At 54.0% G+C, this 17649-nt stretch overlaps 6 protein-coding genes across 6 annotated transcripts; 5 read left to right on the forward strand and 1 right to left on the reverse strand.

Annotated features, from left to right (window-relative positions):
- The first annotated feature begins 696 nt into the window (after positions 1-696).
- DACRYDRAFT_24395 (uncharacterized protein) lies at positions 697-2006 on the forward strand. The gene is made up of 4 exons (XM_040773669.1): positions 697-773; positions 831-1492; positions 1542-1746; positions 1807-2006. The coding sequence occupies exons 1-2, from the start codon at positions 710-712 to the stop codon at positions 1286-1288; spliced, it is 522 nt and encodes a 173-aa protein (XP_040625231.1). The 5' UTR covers positions 697-709; the 3' UTR covers positions 1289-1492; positions 1542-1746; positions 1807-2006.
- A 159-nt stretch (positions 2007-2165) lies between these two features.
- On the forward strand, positions 2166-3455 carry DACRYDRAFT_24396 (mitochondrial carrier). The gene is made up of 4 exons (XM_040773670.1): positions 2166-2261; positions 2314-2813; positions 2866-3120; positions 3205-3455. The coding sequence occupies exons 1-4, from the start codon at positions 2195-2197 to the stop codon at positions 3283-3285; spliced, it is 903 nt and encodes a 300-aa protein (XP_040625232.1). The 5' UTR covers positions 2166-2194; the 3' UTR covers positions 3286-3455.
- A 605-nt stretch (positions 3456-4060) lies between these two features.
- DACRYDRAFT_24397 (carnitine acetyl transferase) lies at positions 4061-6895 on the forward strand. The gene is made up of 5 exons (XM_040773671.1): positions 4061-4747; positions 4805-5765; positions 5821-5926; positions 5980-6196; positions 6263-6895. The coding sequence occupies exons 1-5, from the start codon at positions 4239-4241 to the stop codon at positions 6882-6884; spliced, it is 2415 nt and encodes an 804-aa protein (XP_040625233.1). The 5' UTR covers positions 4061-4238; the 3' UTR covers positions 6885-6895.
- Positions 6896-6957: 62 nt separating this feature from the next.
- On the reverse strand, positions 6958-8032 carry DACRYDRAFT_118635 (uncharacterized protein; the record flags this gene model as incomplete). The annotated part of the gene is made up of 4 exons (XM_040770626.1): positions 6958-7204; positions 7334-7631; positions 7679-7745; positions 7808-8032. The coding sequence occupies 4 exons, from the start codon at positions 8030-8032 to the stop codon at positions 7039-7041; spliced, it is 756 nt and encodes a 251-aa protein (XP_040625234.1). The 3' UTR covers positions 6958-7038.
- A 362-nt stretch (positions 8033-8394) lies between these two features.
- DACRYDRAFT_57369 (uncharacterized protein) lies at positions 8395-11845 on the forward strand (the record flags this gene model as incomplete). Its single annotated transcript, XM_040775435.1, has 15 exons — positions 8395-8661; positions 8722-8761; positions 8814-8841; positions 8892-9006; positions 9056-9086; positions 9136-9212; positions 9261-9393; positions 9444-9641; positions 9698-10141; positions 10196-10332; positions 10383-10466; positions 10521-10589; positions 10686-10725; positions 10773-10869; positions 10918-11845. 15 exons carry the CDS (start codon positions 8395-8397, stop codon positions 11843-11845), a joined length of 2688 nt encoding a protein of 895 aa, XP_040625235.1.
- Positions 11846-14694: 2849 nt separating this feature from the next.
- Positions 14695-17514, forward strand: DACRYDRAFT_24398 (oligopeptide transporter). The gene is made up of 5 exons (XM_040773672.1): positions 14695-14995; positions 15054-15318; positions 15376-15839; positions 15899-16355; positions 16408-17514. The coding sequence occupies exons 1-5, from the start codon at positions 14747-14749 to the stop codon at positions 17331-17333; spliced, it is 2361 nt and encodes a 786-aa protein (XP_040625236.1). The 5' UTR covers positions 14695-14746; the 3' UTR covers positions 17334-17514.
- The last annotated feature ends 135 nt before the right edge of the window (positions 17515-17649 follow it).

Raw genomic sequence — 17649 nt, forward strand, 5'->3', positions numbered from 1 at the left:
AAAACAGATCACTGAAAGACCCAGATAGTTTGCAACAGGTGACTGGGTCTGCAACAATATAAATGGGAGGCTTGCACAAATCAGGAGTAGACCAGACGGTGTCAGTTGAAATTCCGCTATGTGCTTTTAACTCCAACTCATTTTTTTCCCAAGGGCCATGCTCGCGTTAAGTATTCTACTGCCTTGGTCATGCAACATACGCTTAACGACAATGATTTGACACTATCAAGTGAGCACGGATCGTGTCCAAAACTGATCCAGTAGCCGATGTAGATCTTCCTGTAACGAGGCGGGCCTGTTATAAGCTGGTCTTATAGAAATACAGACCTCCCTTTTGCACACTAGTACTCCGCGGAGAGGCTTTATGAGGTTCCTCTTATGGACATTGATAGACTTGTGCATAAGAGAAGCACCGAGTAAGCCTAGCCAATCCCAGCCACAAAAGTTCCATAACCCATGAATGTCCCATTCAGCGCTCGTGACCATATCCCGTTTCGACCCGCAGTGCCGGAGTGAGTGTACATGAGTTGACGTGAAATCCCTGCCGCGCCCAACTTTGAGCGCATCTCATTCGCTTGTGGACAAACTGCTCCATTCGGAGAGGCAGATGACCGTAGTCTGATCCGCCTTCCTGGTGAAGGACGAGGTATAACAGCCTCTTGCCAATGAGGAGAATACAGTGCTCTCTCTCTGTCTCTCTGTTACGACAATGTCAGACCGTGCAACTACAGTGGTCAAAGCGCTCGCAGTAGGCAGCGCATCCTACCTCGCAGGTACGTCTCCCCCACCCCATCCCCGGCAGCGTCAACATCTCACCTCCTATCAAACAGGGTACATCACCGCCTTCTCCCTGTCCATCCCCGCCGTCGCCCTCTCCCCCGCCACCCTCGCAGCCCAACAATGGCGCAACCTCTTCCACACAGGGATGCACACCGCTCCCCCCATCGCGGCCTTCGCCGCTGCAGGATTCGCATTCCTCTCCTTCTCCGAGGGGCACACCACCCTCCGCGGGCGGGTATACGCAGCTGCGGGCGCACTCACGCTCTCTATCGTGCCGTACACGCTGGGCCTGATGAGGCAGACGAACGGCAGGCTGCTGGAGTGCGCAGAGCGGAAAGAGCTGACGGAGGACGAAGTTGCACGCGAGGAGGGCAGGGCGTGTAGGGAAGAGAGGGAGGAGAGTGAGGTGCACAGTTTGTTGGAGAAATGGAGGAAGCTGAATTTTGGTCGGGCCCTCGCTCCGACCCTTGGGGCGGCACTGGGCTGGTGGGCGGTCTTGGGTTGGTAGTGAGAGAAAAAGGACGCTTAGGCATAAAGAATTGGCTTGTATTGTATTCCATTGGGGGATTATACATTGAGATTGAGTAAGTGCACGTCTCGCCCCGATGGGGGCTTGAATATGCCAACATCCGTTGCCCACGATCACGATCACGTATATACCGTCTTAGGCGCATCCGGATCCTGAGGCATAGTCCATTCCGGCAGAGGTGTACTTTGCCGCCTCAGCCATGCATACCCATAAGAACGCAAACACGACGCACCTCCTAAGCTCCCACACATCCTCACTACTCCTCCCCATCCTCCTCCTCGCCCACCATTCCCCCCTCCGCCTTATCCACCGTTCCCTGCGTTCTTCAGCGCTGAACGCTTTCAGCGACAGGCAGAACATGAATTCCTCCATCTTGCCCGCGCTCGTTCCGCTGAGGTTGCCGTACCTGTACAAAGACCGGATCTGGCTTCCTGGTACTAGGGCACGGGGGTGAGCTGCTGTTGCTGCGCTGTGGGAAAGAGGAAGGAGGGACGCACAGAAGGAACGTAAGTAGTCGTCGATTAGCGTCGAGCAGGGAGGGATGTCCTTTGGCTCTGGATGGACTTTGCGCAGGATGGCCTCTTCCTGCTGTACGATTTCCTCGAATGTGTGCATAGTCTTCGCAGCGCTGTGTGGTCCAGTCCGAGAGGGGGTATTAGAGGAAGAGCAGGAAGAGAAGGTAGGAGGAGAGAGCAATAGTACGCCGTTCAGTCGCTGAAGCGCGTATGTAATGCCCTGCGCGTGATCGAGGCAACGTGCACCAAATTTCCTACGGAACCAATATTTCTCACAAGCATCAGACAGCTTCAACTCGGTTCATATATCTCTTCATCCTTCATCTTTCCTCCCCTCCTCCCTCGTTCTCTCTTTTCTTTGGGCTAGAATATGTCACCACCTGCTGGTAGGAAAGGGGAGAGCGGTACAGCGCGTGTCCTCGGTTCAGGCACATCCGGTATGTCGCACCATCCTGCACAGAGTCCAACAACACGCTCAACACAACCCAGGGATCGCCGAGCTGCTCGTCTTCCATCCAGTGGATACGATCGCCAAGCGGCTCATGTCCAACACCTCCGTCAACGTCTGGTCTTTCTCCGGTGCCAACCAAGTCATCTTCAGGCAACACGCCTCCTCCCCGGTGTTCACAAAGTTCTTCTCTCTCTTCCCCGGACTCGGCTATGCAGCAGGGTACAAAGTCGCCCAGCGGATATACAAGTTCGGCGGCCAGCCATGGTTTAACGATATCCTTTCCCGGAAGTATGGTGCCTGGTTCAGGGGCACCTTCGGGGACAGGAACGGGAAGAACATCATGCACGCCACAGCGGGCTCTTTGACAGGGATCGGGGAGGTAGTGTTGCTTCCACTGGACGCGCTGAAGATCAAGCGCCAGGTCAATCCGGACGCGTTCAAGGATAGGGGGTTCATAAGGATCGTCGCTGAGGAAGGGACGACGCTGTACCGCGGTTGGGGGTGGACGATGGCGCGGAACGCTCCTGGGTCATTTGCCGTGCGTCCCGCTCCCTCCCTCCGCCGTCCACCCATTCTGACACACGGCACAGCTTTTCGGTGCATCGGCATATACAAAAACCCAGCTACTGCACATAGAAGACTTCAGCAAAGCGACCTGGACCCAGAACTTTATCGCCTCCGTCGCAGGCGCGGTGGCGAGCATCACAGTTGCCGCGCCGCTCGATACGATCAAGACGCGTATCCAGAACCAGAACTTTGAGACCAAGGTTTCGGGGTTTATGGTGTTTGCGAAACTGATGAGGGAGGAGGGGCCGATGGCGCTGTTTAAGGGCTTGACGCCTAAGGTGCGTGAATTGGCATTGGCATTGGCATTGTGGTGCCCCGTGTGGGGCGTGTGGCGGGAGTAAGGGCTAACCTGCGTGTGGTAGATATTGGTCGTAGGCCCCAAACTGGTGTTCTCGTACACTCTCGCCCAGAGTCTCATCCCCTTCTTTGCGCAATACGTATAACAGTATCACATCCGGTGGCGCTCTCCGCCCTGCACGCGGCGCACCCAGCTGCTGTACATGGCCCACCCCGCAGACTAGACTAGACTAGAACGGACCCTCACCCGCACCACACCCGTACCCGCACCCGCACTCGAGCACTGTTCCCTATTGTTGGATATTGGTTAATCTAATGACGGTTCTTGTGAGGCTGCATGGATGATGATGATGATAGCCATCGATCGTGCGATCGGGTCATCCCGGAGCCGTTCTCACCTTCCAAGGTAGCTAACCACCCAAACCCCACACAAAACTTTCTCACCACCCACCTTATTTTCAGGTGGTAGAACCCTCGGGTCCGACCGGAGATGCCGATCCCCATTATCTGCCCCGCATCTCAGGGCAGGAGGGAAATGATTATGCGGAGTAAAAGGGGTGATGTCCCTCGAATGGTCCGAGTTGATATTACGCGCCGGGGTACCCTATCGGCGGAGAGTTCCTTTTCTGGTCTTCCGCAGATGAACGGAAGAGGGGGGGAAATTTCACGCGCGTTGAAAGTGAGCGTGATCCGAGTCTGCCCGAAGAGATGTGCACTTGACCATTAAGAATGTGCACTGCCACTCCTTTAGGCTTGGTGAAGTGAATTCCTCTGCTGACACTGCTTAGAGGAGAGTGCGGGGAAATGCGGAGTCTGTGATGATTGACTCGGCATGGATGAGCCATCTCTTGCTTATCACCTCACGCTGACCGCCCCTCACCCCTCTCACCCCCCCCCCCACACAGCCATGCCTACTCTGGACCAGAGCATGGGGCGCACAGGTACATCCACCCATTCCACAGGGGTTAAATCATCCACCGAGGGACGATTCGCAGACGCTCCTTCTCCTCCCCCCGTCTTTGACCGCGAACTCTTGGTACCGGCGAAAGAACATATCGTCACTCTCCCTTCTGGAACTACCTTTGTGAGTGACCATCCGATGACGCCTGTCCCTGCGACTGTCACTGCCCCTATGGCAAAGGCGGATGCGGTAGTGGATGGCATCAAGACCAAACCTACTATCGACGGGATCAAGGCTGCTTTCGAAGGTATCGGTCTCAACGGGAATGGGAACGCCAAAGGGAACGGGAACGGGAATGGTACTTCCGAAGGACCGTTGCTCACTCCCAAGGCCACACTGCACAAGCCTCACGGAAAGACCTTCGCCGGCCAACCCAAGCTTCCAAAGCTCCCTATTCCCCCTCTGGCGGACACATGCAAGCGCTACCTCCGCGCTCTCGAGGGCCTGCAAGACCCCTCCGAGCACGGTGTCACGCGTAAAGCGGTGGAGGAGTTCCTTAGGCCTGGAGGGGAGGGGGAGAGGATGCAGAAGGAGCTCGAGGAGTATGCGAGGGATAAGGCGAGTTATATTGAGGAGTTTTGGTATGAGAGCTATTTGAGCACGACCGATCCTGTCGTGCTCAGTCTTAACCCTTACTTTGTCCTTGAGTGAGTCTTGTGTATGCGCTTGGACAAGACGCTGATTGTTCCCCTTTCTGTGTCCAGGGACGACCCCTCCCCTTCGCGCGGCTCGCAGCTCACCCGCGCAGCATCGCTCATCGCTGCCTCCCTCGGGTTCATCCACGACCTCCGACACGAGATCCTCGAGCCCGACTCGTTCCGCGGCCGCCCGCTCGACATGTACCAATACACGCGTCTCTTCGGTACTGCGCGTATCCCCACCCAGCGCGGGTGCAGGATGGACAGCAACGAGGGCTCGCGGCATATTTGCGTTTCCCGCCGTGGACAGATATACTACTTTGACGTGCTGGACTCGCAGAGTCGGCCTGTGCTCACCGAGCGCGAGATCCTGAGCAACCTCCAGGCTATATGCGCGGACGCGGATTCCCTCCCCCTCGAACAGGTGTCTACGAACAGCATCGGCCTGCTCACTACTGAGAACAGGAAGATCTGGTCCAGCCTCCGCCAGACGCTACACGAACACCGGCGCAACCGCATGTGTCTCAAGGTTGTCGACGACGCGCTGTTCATCGTCTGCCTGGACGACCACACGCCGAGCACGACAGCGGAGATGTGTGGCAACTTCCTCTGCGGTACTTACCGGCTCGAGGAGGGCGTTCAGGTCGGATCCTGCACTAATAGGTGGTACGATAAGCTCCAGATCATCGTCTGCGAGAACGGGGCCGCAGGGATAAACTTTGAACATACGGGCGTGGACGGGCACACCGTACTCCGCTTTGCAGCCGACGTGTATACCGAGTGCCTGCTCCTCCTTGCACGGTCGATCAACCCCTCCGCACCGACGCTGTTCAAAGTCTCTCTCTCGCCGCACGCGAAATCGTACAAGCCAAAGGGGCATCATCATCATTTGGCGGAAGAGGAACCGGAGGAACATATTCATTCCACGCCGAAGAAACTCGAGTGGACTATGACGCCTGAGGTCAAGACTGGAATCCGGTTCGCGGAGACGAGGCTGAGCGACTTGATTTGCCAGAATGACTGTCAGGTGGGTTCTGCCACGCGGAATTATCAATCGGTGAAACTTGGCTGATGCACTGCAGGTCCTGGAATTTAGGGACTATGGAAAGAACTTTATTACAAAGTATGGGTTTTCCCCAGATGCGTTCGTGCAGATGGCTTTCCAGGCTGCCTACTACGGGCTGTACGGTGCGTCCTTATCGAGCGTCCAGTGTCCGGTGTTCGGCGCTAAACCAGGGCAGGGCGGATCGAGACCACCTACGAACCGGCCATGACCAAGGCCTTCCTTCACGGGCGGACCGAGGCCATCCGGACTGTCCAGCCCGAGAGTGTCGAGTTTATCAAAACCTACTTTTCGGATAAGCATTCCCCTTGGGAGAAGATTGCGGCTTTGCGCAAGGCGTGTGAGAACCATGTCAGGTTGACTAAGGAGTGTTCGGTTGGTTTGGGACAGGATCGGTAAGTGCTTTCTTGTTCTTTGATTTTTGTGTGTGGGCGGGAGTTGAAGGGTTCTTGTGCCCACAGCGTGCTGTATGCGATGTACTGCCTTCTGCAGCGAGAGATCCAAGCGAACGAGAACGGCAGTGGCAAGCCCGGGACCGCTACCAAGCTCCCAAGCATCTTCACCGACCCGGGGTACACCGTCCTCGGCACAAGCATAATCAGTACGTCGAACTGCGGCAACCCCGCTCTGCGCCTATTCGGTTTCGGACCCGTAGCAGCCGACGGGATAGGCGTAGGCTACATAATCAAAGACGACATGATCTCCATCTGTGCGGCGACGAAACATCTCCAGACTCGCAGGTGGCTCGACACCCTCCGTTCCTACATGCTCGAAGCGCAGAAACTTATTATACATATCTACCGGGCGGCGAACGAGCGCGCGGGGTCTTTTGTCGATCATGGGGGGGTGCTGAGGGATGGCAGGACGGGGGAACCGATCGCTCTCTCGGAGTATAGCGAGGGCAGGACGCCGTACGAAGAGCACGAGCACGAGCACCGTTCGGGCACAGCGACGCCCTATGAGGAGGAGGCGCTCACTACTGGATACAGCTTTTTCGATTCGGAGGATGTGGACTTGCTTGCTAGGCCGAGGAAGAGGAGTGCGTATGGCGTGGGGAGGTCGTTGCTCATGACGGAGTATTGAACCGATTGATGGGGGAATGTATGTACTTTAGGGATTGGCTGGAATATACCGTTCGTTATGCTTGGTCGTACAGGCTTTTGGTGGAACAGTACATGCCAGGGAGGGGAAAAGAAGGGTATAAGATGCCTGGGTATATGTAATACATACGGAAAGATCAGACTTGAGCAACCCACTCCGCGACATGAGCTATCGTTGCTGGTTCCTTGGAAGGCTCTTCTTCGGCTTCGGCTGTGTGGAGCACCAGTTGGTCGCGGGCTGCGGTTAGTCTCCTGGCGCGATCTCGCAGCTTTTGGAGCTCTTCTTCTATGGATTTACATTTCCTGCTGGTGGTTAGCGTGTGCGGGAAACAAGGGATGGAAAGAGTGGAAGTAGTGGGAGGTGGGAGTAGTGGGAAGTGGGGGGAGCAGGAGTAGTAGGAGTAGTAGGAGTAGAGTAGTAGAATAACGCACCCCCTGATCTCCCTCACCTTCCTCCTTCTCTCCTCCACCCTAGCTCTCATGACCCCCTCCAGCCCCACCCTGGCCTGCATCCCCCTCAGCCTGTTCACAGCATGCATCATATTCACCCCCGCGGCGCGCATCCATTCGGTGTACATGAACACAGGGCTGTCGAGGGCTTGGGCTTGGGCTTGGGCTTGGGCTTCTAAGTTTCCGAGGTGGGTTTGGGGGCCGGAGAGAAGGGTGGAGAGGAGGGTGTGGTAGCTGTGCAGTAGGGTGCGGAGGAGGGAGTGTAGAGCGGGGCGCAGGTCTGTGGGGGGTTAGTGGGGTTGGTGGGAGAGGAGGAGGGGGACGCACCTCGCGCTTGGGGGTCGTATAGCTGGACGAGGCCTACTTCTGCTAGCGTAGGCTCACGACTCGGGATCTGCAACCAGGTGAGCAGTGCCCAACACTCAAGATGAAGAGCAGATCGGTATGGGAACGCACAGGCCAAAACTCGCCAAAACTGTGATATCCCCCTTCCTCGACCACCCAGTCCACCCTAGGCGGGTCCAACTCGCTCAGCCATTCTGGAACGTCTGGCTCGTCTTCGAGCGCGGAAGGGCCGTGCACATGAAGCTTCTTGAGGAGGGAGAGGTTGGGGACTGTATACCGTTTGTAGAGGTTTGGAGGGGCTGGGAAGGTCGCGCCTACTTCGAGGGGCTCGTCCATCTTGCGCTTGGGAGGGTGGTCGGCGCAGTGAGCGTTCAGCAGCTAGGGACCATCCAGTTGACGATCTCTGGTAGTGGACTAGGACTCACGTGACCTTGCCCTCAGCTCACATGATTTATATGCTCACACTTCAATTCTTTTGCTGGCCTCTCAGAGCATTTTCATTCATTCTGTTGTGCATTTTGTTTACTTTCCACACGATTAAAGCTAGATAGAAATGAAGTCCGTGCTCGGCTCCGGCCAGGGTTCTCCGGAATGCCTCCGCTCGAAGCGCGTAACATGAGTGGAAGGACCGCTGACCAGGAGCAAGTAGTACAGTAACGACCGGACGAAATCCCTGCCCACCGTCGCACTTCATCCCAATGGCAGGCATCTTCGCCGCTGCTACCTCTCTCATCAGAGGCACGGCCATCTCGCAGAATTATACCATCGGACAGCCTGGAGCTTCTTCTACCGCCCTCCCGGAGTCGACCCTTACACCTACATTCAATGTCGGCCCCTGGAAGGTCCAGGCTGCGACGCACAAAGTCACTGCGAAACAGGTCAGCGTGTGGTCGTTCGAGAAGCGATCGGTGGATAAGATGGGAGCTGCAGGGAAGGAACGGATTGTAGAGGTTTTGAAGCATGAGGTGAGGACTTTTCCACGAGCTATGAGTTAGGTTGACCAGGAGCTGCGGGCTGCTATGTAGGCATCGTCTCTCTCCCGACTACGACATCCTTGTATTCTTGGTGAGTCATTTGAGAAAATATTATACCTGATAGGAAACTGAGACTGGTTCAGAAATGGTGGAACCAATGGAAGAGACCCGGTACGTAGTTTGGTCTAGAAGAGCTCAACCCGTCCCGATGCCATAGCCAGAGGAGAAATTATATTCGCAACCGAACCCTTAACGTCTTCACTTGCCCTGTCTATTCCCGTTTCGAGGCGCTCAGGAGGAAGCGGAGCGGATTCTGGAGAGCTGGACGAGGTTGAGGTGCGCCGTACGACTCTCCCATTCGCGGATGTTCTAACCCGCCTGCTAGATTCAAAAAGGCCTACTGCAAGTATGTCGAGGTACGAGCAAATGGCATTTTCATGCTTCAAATGCTTACTCTTTCGCAAGGCCTCGAGTTCTTGCACACATCAGCAAGATTGGTGCACTCGAACGTGTGTCCGGAAGCCATCCTTATTAACAGCAAGGTGCGACTTCAACTGGCATCATGCGTGGTTCTCTAAGCACATCGATAGGGTGATTGGAAGCTTAGCGGCCTGGGTCTGACTATGCCTCTTAGTCAGCCTGATGGGACTCCCACACGGTGGGAGTTCCCGGAATACGATAATCGCTTGTTGCTCTATGCTCAACGGAAGTTCGATTATCTGGGTGAGCGGCACGACACGTATGAACGACTATCGGCCTAATTTATGTTGCAGCTCCCGAATATGCGATCGACGAGCAAATTACTGTCGCGAGCGATATGTACGCGCTCGGATGTGTGCTTTATTCCGTACATAATTATGGTCGACCACCGTTCGCGACTCACGGCAGTATGAACACCTTACGAGAAAATGCGGCCAGGTTAGGAAGCGGCAATGCTATCCAAAATGCTATGATGGGAGGAGACTTGCTCGGTGAGCTTCAGTGTCTTTCCGTCTCTGCTGAAAACAATGCTTACCATCTATGGCAGATCTTGTAAACCACCTGGTCACACGAAGTCCAGCAAACCGCCTAACCACCGCCACTCTCCCCCAGCAGCCCTTCTTCTCTTCCCTCGCCATATCCACTCTCAACTTCCTCGAACGGTCTACCTTCAGCGCCAAGCCGAAGGAAGAGAAAGCGACCTTCATGAAAGGACTACTCAAAGTGTTACCTCGGTTCTCAGAAGGCCTCAAGCGTCGCAAGATCCTTCCCAGCCTGGTTGAGGAGATGAAAGACACTTGGCTACTCCCTTTCATCCTCCCGAACGTGTTTGAGATCTCCAAGTCTCTATCGAAGGAGCAGTTCGCTCAGATCGTCTTGCCCAATATCAAGCCATTATTCCAGATCCGTGATCCGCCGCAGAATATGATTACTCTCCTAGACAATCTGAAGCTCTTTCAGGAGAAAACTACCCCCGCGGTATTTAAAGAGCGTAAGCGAACAGCAGTTCTTATCAATCAGGAGTGTGCTGATCATCGGGATCCAGACGTCATGCCCCTGATTTACGCCGCACTGGAGTCAGAACACGTCAACGTCCAGGAACGGGCGCTCACCGCTGTGCCTGAAGTAGACGAGACAGTGGATTACAGCGAAGTGCAGAGTGTGCTGTTCCCGAAGATTGCGGTACGCTCACAAAGGGCCAAATTGATGTCGCATGCTTACCCAGTGTTCAGTTGTTGTTCACTAGGACAAGAGTTCTGTCCGTTAAAGTGAACACGCTGATGTGTTTCCTTCATTTGGTCAAAGTGCTGGACACTGTGCGTGTGCAGTTAATTATGATGTGCTGCAGATGCTTAATGGGGGTTCGTTAGACAACCCTAACCCAGAAGATGGTACCGTTACTGGCACGGATACGAACCAAAGGTGTGAAAATTCATCGTGTATCACTTAAATGTTTCTCATGTGGAATCGACAGAACCATCTGTTATGGTACTTCTGTCTCCATTTCTGGTTGACCCGTTCTGATTATGACACAGATGGCAACACTAGATGTGCATGAAGCTATGGGTCTGAAAGGTGTGCGTTTTGTGCGGCGTGACGCACAGTACGCTAATGTTATTCAGTGGACCGGGAGGCTGTTGCAACTCTTGTGCTACCACAGTTATGGTCGATGTCTATGGGCCCTCTGCTTTCCGTTGACCAATTCGCTCGTTTTATGAAGTAAGTATGATTCAAGTCACCTCACCACTGGTCTCACCCAGTATTCAGGATCATTCGCTCTCTCGGGGACCGTGTTGAACGCGAGCAGATGCAGCATCTGCGCGAAAACCAAAGGATCGAACAGCAAACATCCGGTGGAATCTCGGGATCTCAATCTGTCATGGCCGCGAACGGTGAAATGAATTTCGAGGACCTTGTTGCCGGCGGGTCAAGTCCAAGGCCTGTGGCAGCCATGAATGGGACTTCGTCCACTCAGCCGTCGACATCTTCGTGGGATGAGGTTGATCCATGGGATAGCATTTTCGCAGAAGCCGGGGCAGCGGTAAGCTCACCAAAGTACTCACAGCGAGTCACGCTCATCAGTGCTCAGTCTACCCCAGCATCAACCACCGTTTCTACTTTCGCCAGTCCAGCAACCACCTTCCCTCCCCTGCCACAGACGTCCTTCACAACTTCTACCAACCCCAGACCTGCGGCCCAGGTATCCTCTCCACCATTAAGATCTGCATCACTGACATCTCCACCTATATCCCAACGCACCATCTCTTCCTCTTCAATACCACCGCTGTCGAGTGTCAACCGATATGCTCCACCAGTCCAACGAGCTTCTTCCCCGCTCGCTGCTAGTAGTTGGGCGCCCCTTCAAACTCAACCGATATCTGCGCATGCCCAGACGCCCTCCGGTTCATTCCAGACGTCCAAGCCAAACTATAATATCAGCATGGCTCTTGAACCACCCGTGTCCCTTGGAGGCTCACCATTCCCAATGCAACCGCCGTCGTTCCCAACCACGAGCCTATCTTTTGGCCTTCCGGTGGCCCCCGCGAACCCCCCTTCATACGGCGCAGCACCCATCCCCTTCAACATACCACCATTAGCCCAGTCTAGCACTGGCATCCTTGTTCCGACCAAAGTGGGAGCTTCCACTGGAGATGCGAAGAAGACGGACTGGAAGGACTTCGATCCTTTGGGTTAGGGCTGACGATCCGTGGATGACTGGCATGTAGGACTGGCTAGATGACCTGACTTTTTCGGCATTACGTTATCTTCACAATTGATCATGGTATATCCCCTACTTGGGCACCGAGTTCCATAACAATCAGGACACCTTAGCCATTGTGGAGGACATTGGCATGTCATGACTACGTGCGAAGTCGCCAGCAAACCAGCAGTCTGGCCAGCTAGCAGACCGACGAGTCATCCATTCCCCTGCCAGTGCTTCCTTTCACCCATCACGATACAAGCGGACTTGTCGGAATACTCGGGCCTATGATTGCTTGCTCTGATAACGACAACCGTCTTTCCAATCGCGCCATCTTCCGAATATAATGACGCTTGAGATCCGAAGAATTTGCCAGGTGGTGCGTGAGGGAACCATGCGTCTCCTATTACGTTTCTTCCCATCTTCTGGGTCAGGCTCGAAATAGACCAAATACTCTTCTTCCCCGATAACAGGAAGATAGTGTATCTATCATGTTAAGAATGCTAGGCACCTCAGGCACACTTCATTTGGACAAGAATTCGACGGAACATGTGTGCGCAGTGGCCCTAGGGCTGCGAGGGATTATATTGCTGCGATTAGAACATGTGCAATGATAACGACTCCATTGCTTCTTTCCAGCCGAGGTTAGCCAGCCACATTTTCGAAGCACGGACATTCATGCGTGACGGTTCCGACTGAAACGGAGTTTTCGGAAGATTTCTCCTAGTTCGGGTGAGAGTTTCGCAACGATATTAGGTATTCTGCTAGGTGAACCAAAGCATGTGGATGATTACATTACCGATTTTGGAATAATTGCTGCCGTTGGATGCTCCGTGTCCTGATCTCATGGCTTAGGTGATCGCCACCGTTACTGCACACGATCACCCTCCGCTTGCGCTATCTCGGAAAGGTCAGATGATAAGGGAAAGCATGAGCCCAAATCAGGTGATAAGAGAACGTGCGATGTGCATACGGTGGACAAGGCGACGATAGGTTACGCCTGGCGGATTGATGGCGCGAAAGACGAGACCGGACCGAAGAATCAATTATCTTTGAGTTCCCCAGGAACCTACACAAACATGCCGTGAGCGGGGTGGCTTCATGTTTGCCACAATCAAAGTAAGCATTGGTCGGACAAGGATAAGCGCCAGTGCACTCTAATCACCAGCGCTCCGCTCGATATGTGGAGAGCGCCGAAGGAACCATGTGCCTGTGGGAGCCCCCATGAGGTGCTTAGTGAGAAGCAACGGCATCGCAGAGAAATTCTGAATGGTCCATGCGCGTCCCGAGAATTCGGCAATGTTAGTCGCACGACTGAAATTGAGTGGAGATTTGTGTTTCGGTAAAGAATGGGTAGAGAGCTGGGGTCGCTTGCTATACCGGAGTTCGCCTTGCAATTATCGGAGGATTGCGGTTTGATGCGGCGACGACTAGTACAGACCCAACACTGAGAAACATCGATAGAGGAGTCCACGGAGTTAATTATGCTTTTATTCCGGGAAGAGATGAAGGTGATGAGAAAGGCTCCGTGATTATGGACTGAGAGAAGATCAATAGAGTCCGAATTACTTACCAATCACTGCGGTGCCACGGAAGCAAAAGAACGCGCGGGACATCCCAGGACAACGCATGCAACTTCAGGTTACCACATGGCTGTGTGCCTTTCGAGTCGCACTCAGCCGGCGGTTACTTCTTGACTCGATCAGTTCTTTTCGTAAATATGTCATCAATTGCTCAGCCCCCCATAAATCCATGCGGGTTTGTGTCAGGCGACGTGCTCGGCCAATTCAGAACTGTACCGAGCCTCCGAGGAAACACAACGGGCCGGCTGCTGGACAACTTTACGGTTTCACTTCCAGGGATTTAGTATCGTCCAAGGACTGTATGAGGAAAATATCGGAGACGAGGCTCCCCACAACAGCAGCAGCCGCCTCTTATCGCCCGTCCTGCCCATGTGCGCATCGCAAGGGCAAGTTCATCATAATTCTTCCTTACTCGGCAACCTCCCCGAGATGCTTGGTGATTCCCCCGGTTGCGTTGCCCAGTCTGCCTTTCTTAGCTTTGTTGCCGGATATCTCGGTTTCACACATCACGCAAGGCTGTACATTTCCCTTGGTCGGTCAGCACCGGACGCCGCCATTCGTGGTGGGTTCTGATCCGCACCTGGTCCTCAATAGCATTTCACTGGTGAAATGATAGCGCTGTGGCGTGGCGGGGCAGAATGATGCGTTCCTGGTGCTTGGTTCGATGCTTCGTTAATTTGGTTTCTATGTTGGAAGTTTCGAGGTCATCAGTGGCCAGAATTGGCTTCCTAATTTTAGACGCTGTGATTGTAATGGGATATCGTGGGACGATTTGGGCTTGTGATGGGCCAGAGCAAGACAAAGCCGGCCAGGGTGTAAGGGGGAGGAGCTCTCACGGGTAAACACCCGTTATCATGATCAGGTAGACGGGATTAAAATATGGCTGTGCATTCTTTTTCACATTTGATTCCGTTGAGTGTTGAATGGTGCACACGTCCGTTGTCGCTTCTTCCCAACTTCCCCACAAGGTCGCAACTGCCACTGGCCAGCTCGGGACATGTATTCTTTTTCTAAATGCTCGTGTGTTCCACTCCTTATCTTCGATTATCCTGGAGTGGAGCAGAATCTCCGCAAGTGCCTCACCATGTGCTAACTATATGTGCTATCGTCTCGATCTCCGCCGCCTGTAGTCGCGTGCTTCTCCATGGCGCTCTCTATTGACTCTTCTGGTACTGCCCCCAAGGGTCACCTGGGAGGGTCACGGCAGAGACCCTTTATAATGTAGCGTTGTCCGATAACATTCCCTCCATTGGTCGTCCCTTTCCCCCTTCCACTTCACCAGTCCTCGTCGACCGACAAGAAGGGAGGCATAATGTCTCACGAGAAGTTGGAAGTACGTCCCAACGGTGATGAAATCATTAATGTCCATGGTGTCGCCATCGATGAAGCTCACCCTCTCGAGCCGATAATCTCCCATTCGGGGGACATCGAGGACGGGAGTGGCAAAGACTTCAAACAAAGTAGCGAAGATGATGTCGCCGTTGCCCAGCTCGAAGCTGTTGAAGAGCTCGAGATGAAGATCGAGCGAGACGAGGCCAGCAAGGAGGAGTACCGCGTCAAGGTGAAATGACCATACTATTACGTGCAGCCAAGCCGGAATTGTTAACAATGGTCCCCAGGATGCCTACGAGGTCGCCATCAAGGTGCTCTCTACGCGTGATGACCCCGAACTCAAAGCTTTCACTTTCCGCACATGGTTCCTCGGTCTTGGTCTGTCTGCGTTCGGTGCAGTTCTCGCTCAGATCTACTTCTTCAAGCCTCAAACCCTCACGGTCTCGAGGCTTTTCCTCCTCGTTATTTCCTACTGGCTCGGCAACATTATGGCATTGATTCCCCGGTGGGGCCCCCTTAAGTGGCTTAACCCTGGTCCTTTCAACATCAAGGGTAAGCAAGCTGCCTCTTGGTAATTTAATTGGGGCCGAACCCTGACACCGCCCACAGAGCATGTTGCGATCATCATCATGGCTTCAACCGCCGCTACCTCTGCAACAGGTATTCAGGTCTTGTCCGTACAGGATCTGTACTACAGCAATGAAGTCAACCCCGGTATTGCCATCTTCACCCTGATCTCCTCCCAACTTATCGGATACGGTTATGCTGGTTTCCTCATGGACCTGCTCGTCTATCCAACCGTTTGCTTCTGGCCGGCCAACATCTCACCGGCGAACCTGTTCCAGGCTCTTCACTACGACAACGCGATGAGCTCGAAGCGTGTCCGCCTTTTCTGGATCATCTTCACCTTCATGTTCTTCTACGAGATCATCCCCCAGTGGATCTTCCCTCTCCTGTCCGCCTTTTCGATCATTTGTATGATCGCCAATGGCCGTGGCGAGGTCATCCGCAACGTCTTCGGTGGTGGGTCGAACAATGAAGGCATGGGAATGTTTTCCTGGTGCTTTGACTGGGTGTGTTCGCTCTACCGAGGCCAAAAAAAAGTCAGCGATATTGATTTGCATGAAAACAGAACCTTATTGGAAGCAATTGCCTCATCAACCCACTGTGGACGCAGCTTAACATGGATATCGGCATTTGCCTGACCTACATCCTCATGGCTAGTGTGTATTACGGCAACATTTGGAATGGCCTGTCTTTCCCCTTCATGTCTCAAGCCATTTTCGCCACCGACGGCTCTCAATACAACCAGACGGCACTGCTAACCAATGGCAAGTATGACCCTGCCAAGTATGCTGAGCTCGGTCCCGCCTACTTCTCTGCCACCAATGCTTTGTACCTCATCACCTCTAACCTGGCACTTGGTGCGGCGGCTGTTCACCCCTGGCTCTTCTACTGGGAGGCCATTGGACCGTTCATGCGCTCGCTCAACCCATTCAACCGTGTTCCTTACGTGGTCCACGACCCGCACTTCGAGAAGATGAAGGTCTACAAGCCAGTCCCAAAGTGGTGGTTCGCTGCAATTTTGGGTGCGCAGTTCATTATAGTGATATTTGACGCTTGCTAATCACCAAGGTGTAGTGATTGCCTTCGGCATTTCGCAAGCCACGGATTATACGGGCCAATCCCATCTCCCCTGGTGGACTCTTATCGTCCTCCTGGCCATCGGCTTCTTCCTCTGCTTCGTCTACGGCATCCTCGCTGCCATTCTCGGGTTCTATGAATTCACTTCGTCCGGTGCTGGCTTCTTCCAGATGATCACCGCATACATGGTTCCTGGCGACCCCATCGCAAACATGTACGGTGCTCTGTACGGCCAGACGCCAATGAACCAGGGTATTGCCATGCTCCAGGACCTCAAGCTCGGCCAGTACATCAAACTTGCGCCACGCATGACCTTCCTCGTCCAGTTGGCGGGTACCGTCGTGGGCGCTGTCCTCAACTACGTGATGATGCTTTCCATTATCAAGGCAAATCGTGACGCCCTCCTGTCTGTCTCAGGTACTCGTCTTTGGTCTGGCCAGAATGCGCAAGGCTACAACTCTAACGCCATTGCATGGGGTGCGCTCGCAGACCCTATGTTCTCTAGCCCGCACGGCGTTTACCGCATGGTCCCCATCTCCCTGGCCATCGGTGTCTGCCTTCCCTTGCCCTTCTACCTCATCCACCGCCTCCGCCCACACTGGGGTATCAACAACATCAACACCGCCATCATCATGCAGTACTCTTGCTATCTGTCCGTTGGTATCAACTCCTCGGTTACCCCCGCCATCGTCCTGGGTATCGTCTCCCAATGGTGGATCCGCACGCGTTACCCTCGTTGGTTCACGAAGTACAACTACATCGTCGCCGGCGCGTTGGACGGTGGCACTCAGGTTATTTCTTTCGTGCTCAACTTTGCCATCTTCGGTGCTTCAGGGACGGCGTATGCCTTCCCGACATGGTGGGGTAACCCTTCGTTGGACGACGGGCTGTCCACCGACCGGTGCATGGCTCCCGCGAACTAGTCCCCCTTATCTCACGTTTGGTGTGCACTGTAACATCGTGAATGCATATATGTATGGCAAATTCACGCAGCTCGGTAGCGGGTATGTAGGGAGAGCGGTAGTCCAGCTAACGGTCTCATGAGTGTCATGCAATATAGTATTTGTACCTGCCCAGCTTAATGAATTTGCTCTGGTATGAGCCTTTAGGAGTCTGACTCCTGGACAGCATGGGTCTGAGGCTGTTACCACCATCTCAACCACCTTGAAGCTTGGTGTGTTGCGCATTATTTCTTTTTATCCGGGAGGCTGTGCTTCTCGGTTCCGGTTGTGAGTGAGT

This window comes from Dacryopinax primogenitus (assembly GCF_000292625.1).
Source record: "Dacryopinax primogenitus strain DJM-731 SS1 chromosome Unknown DACRYscaffold_19, whole genome shotgun sequence".
NCBI lineage: Eukaryota > Fungi > Basidiomycota > Dacrymycetes > Dacrymycetales > Dacrymycetaceae > Dacryopinax > Dacryopinax primogenitus.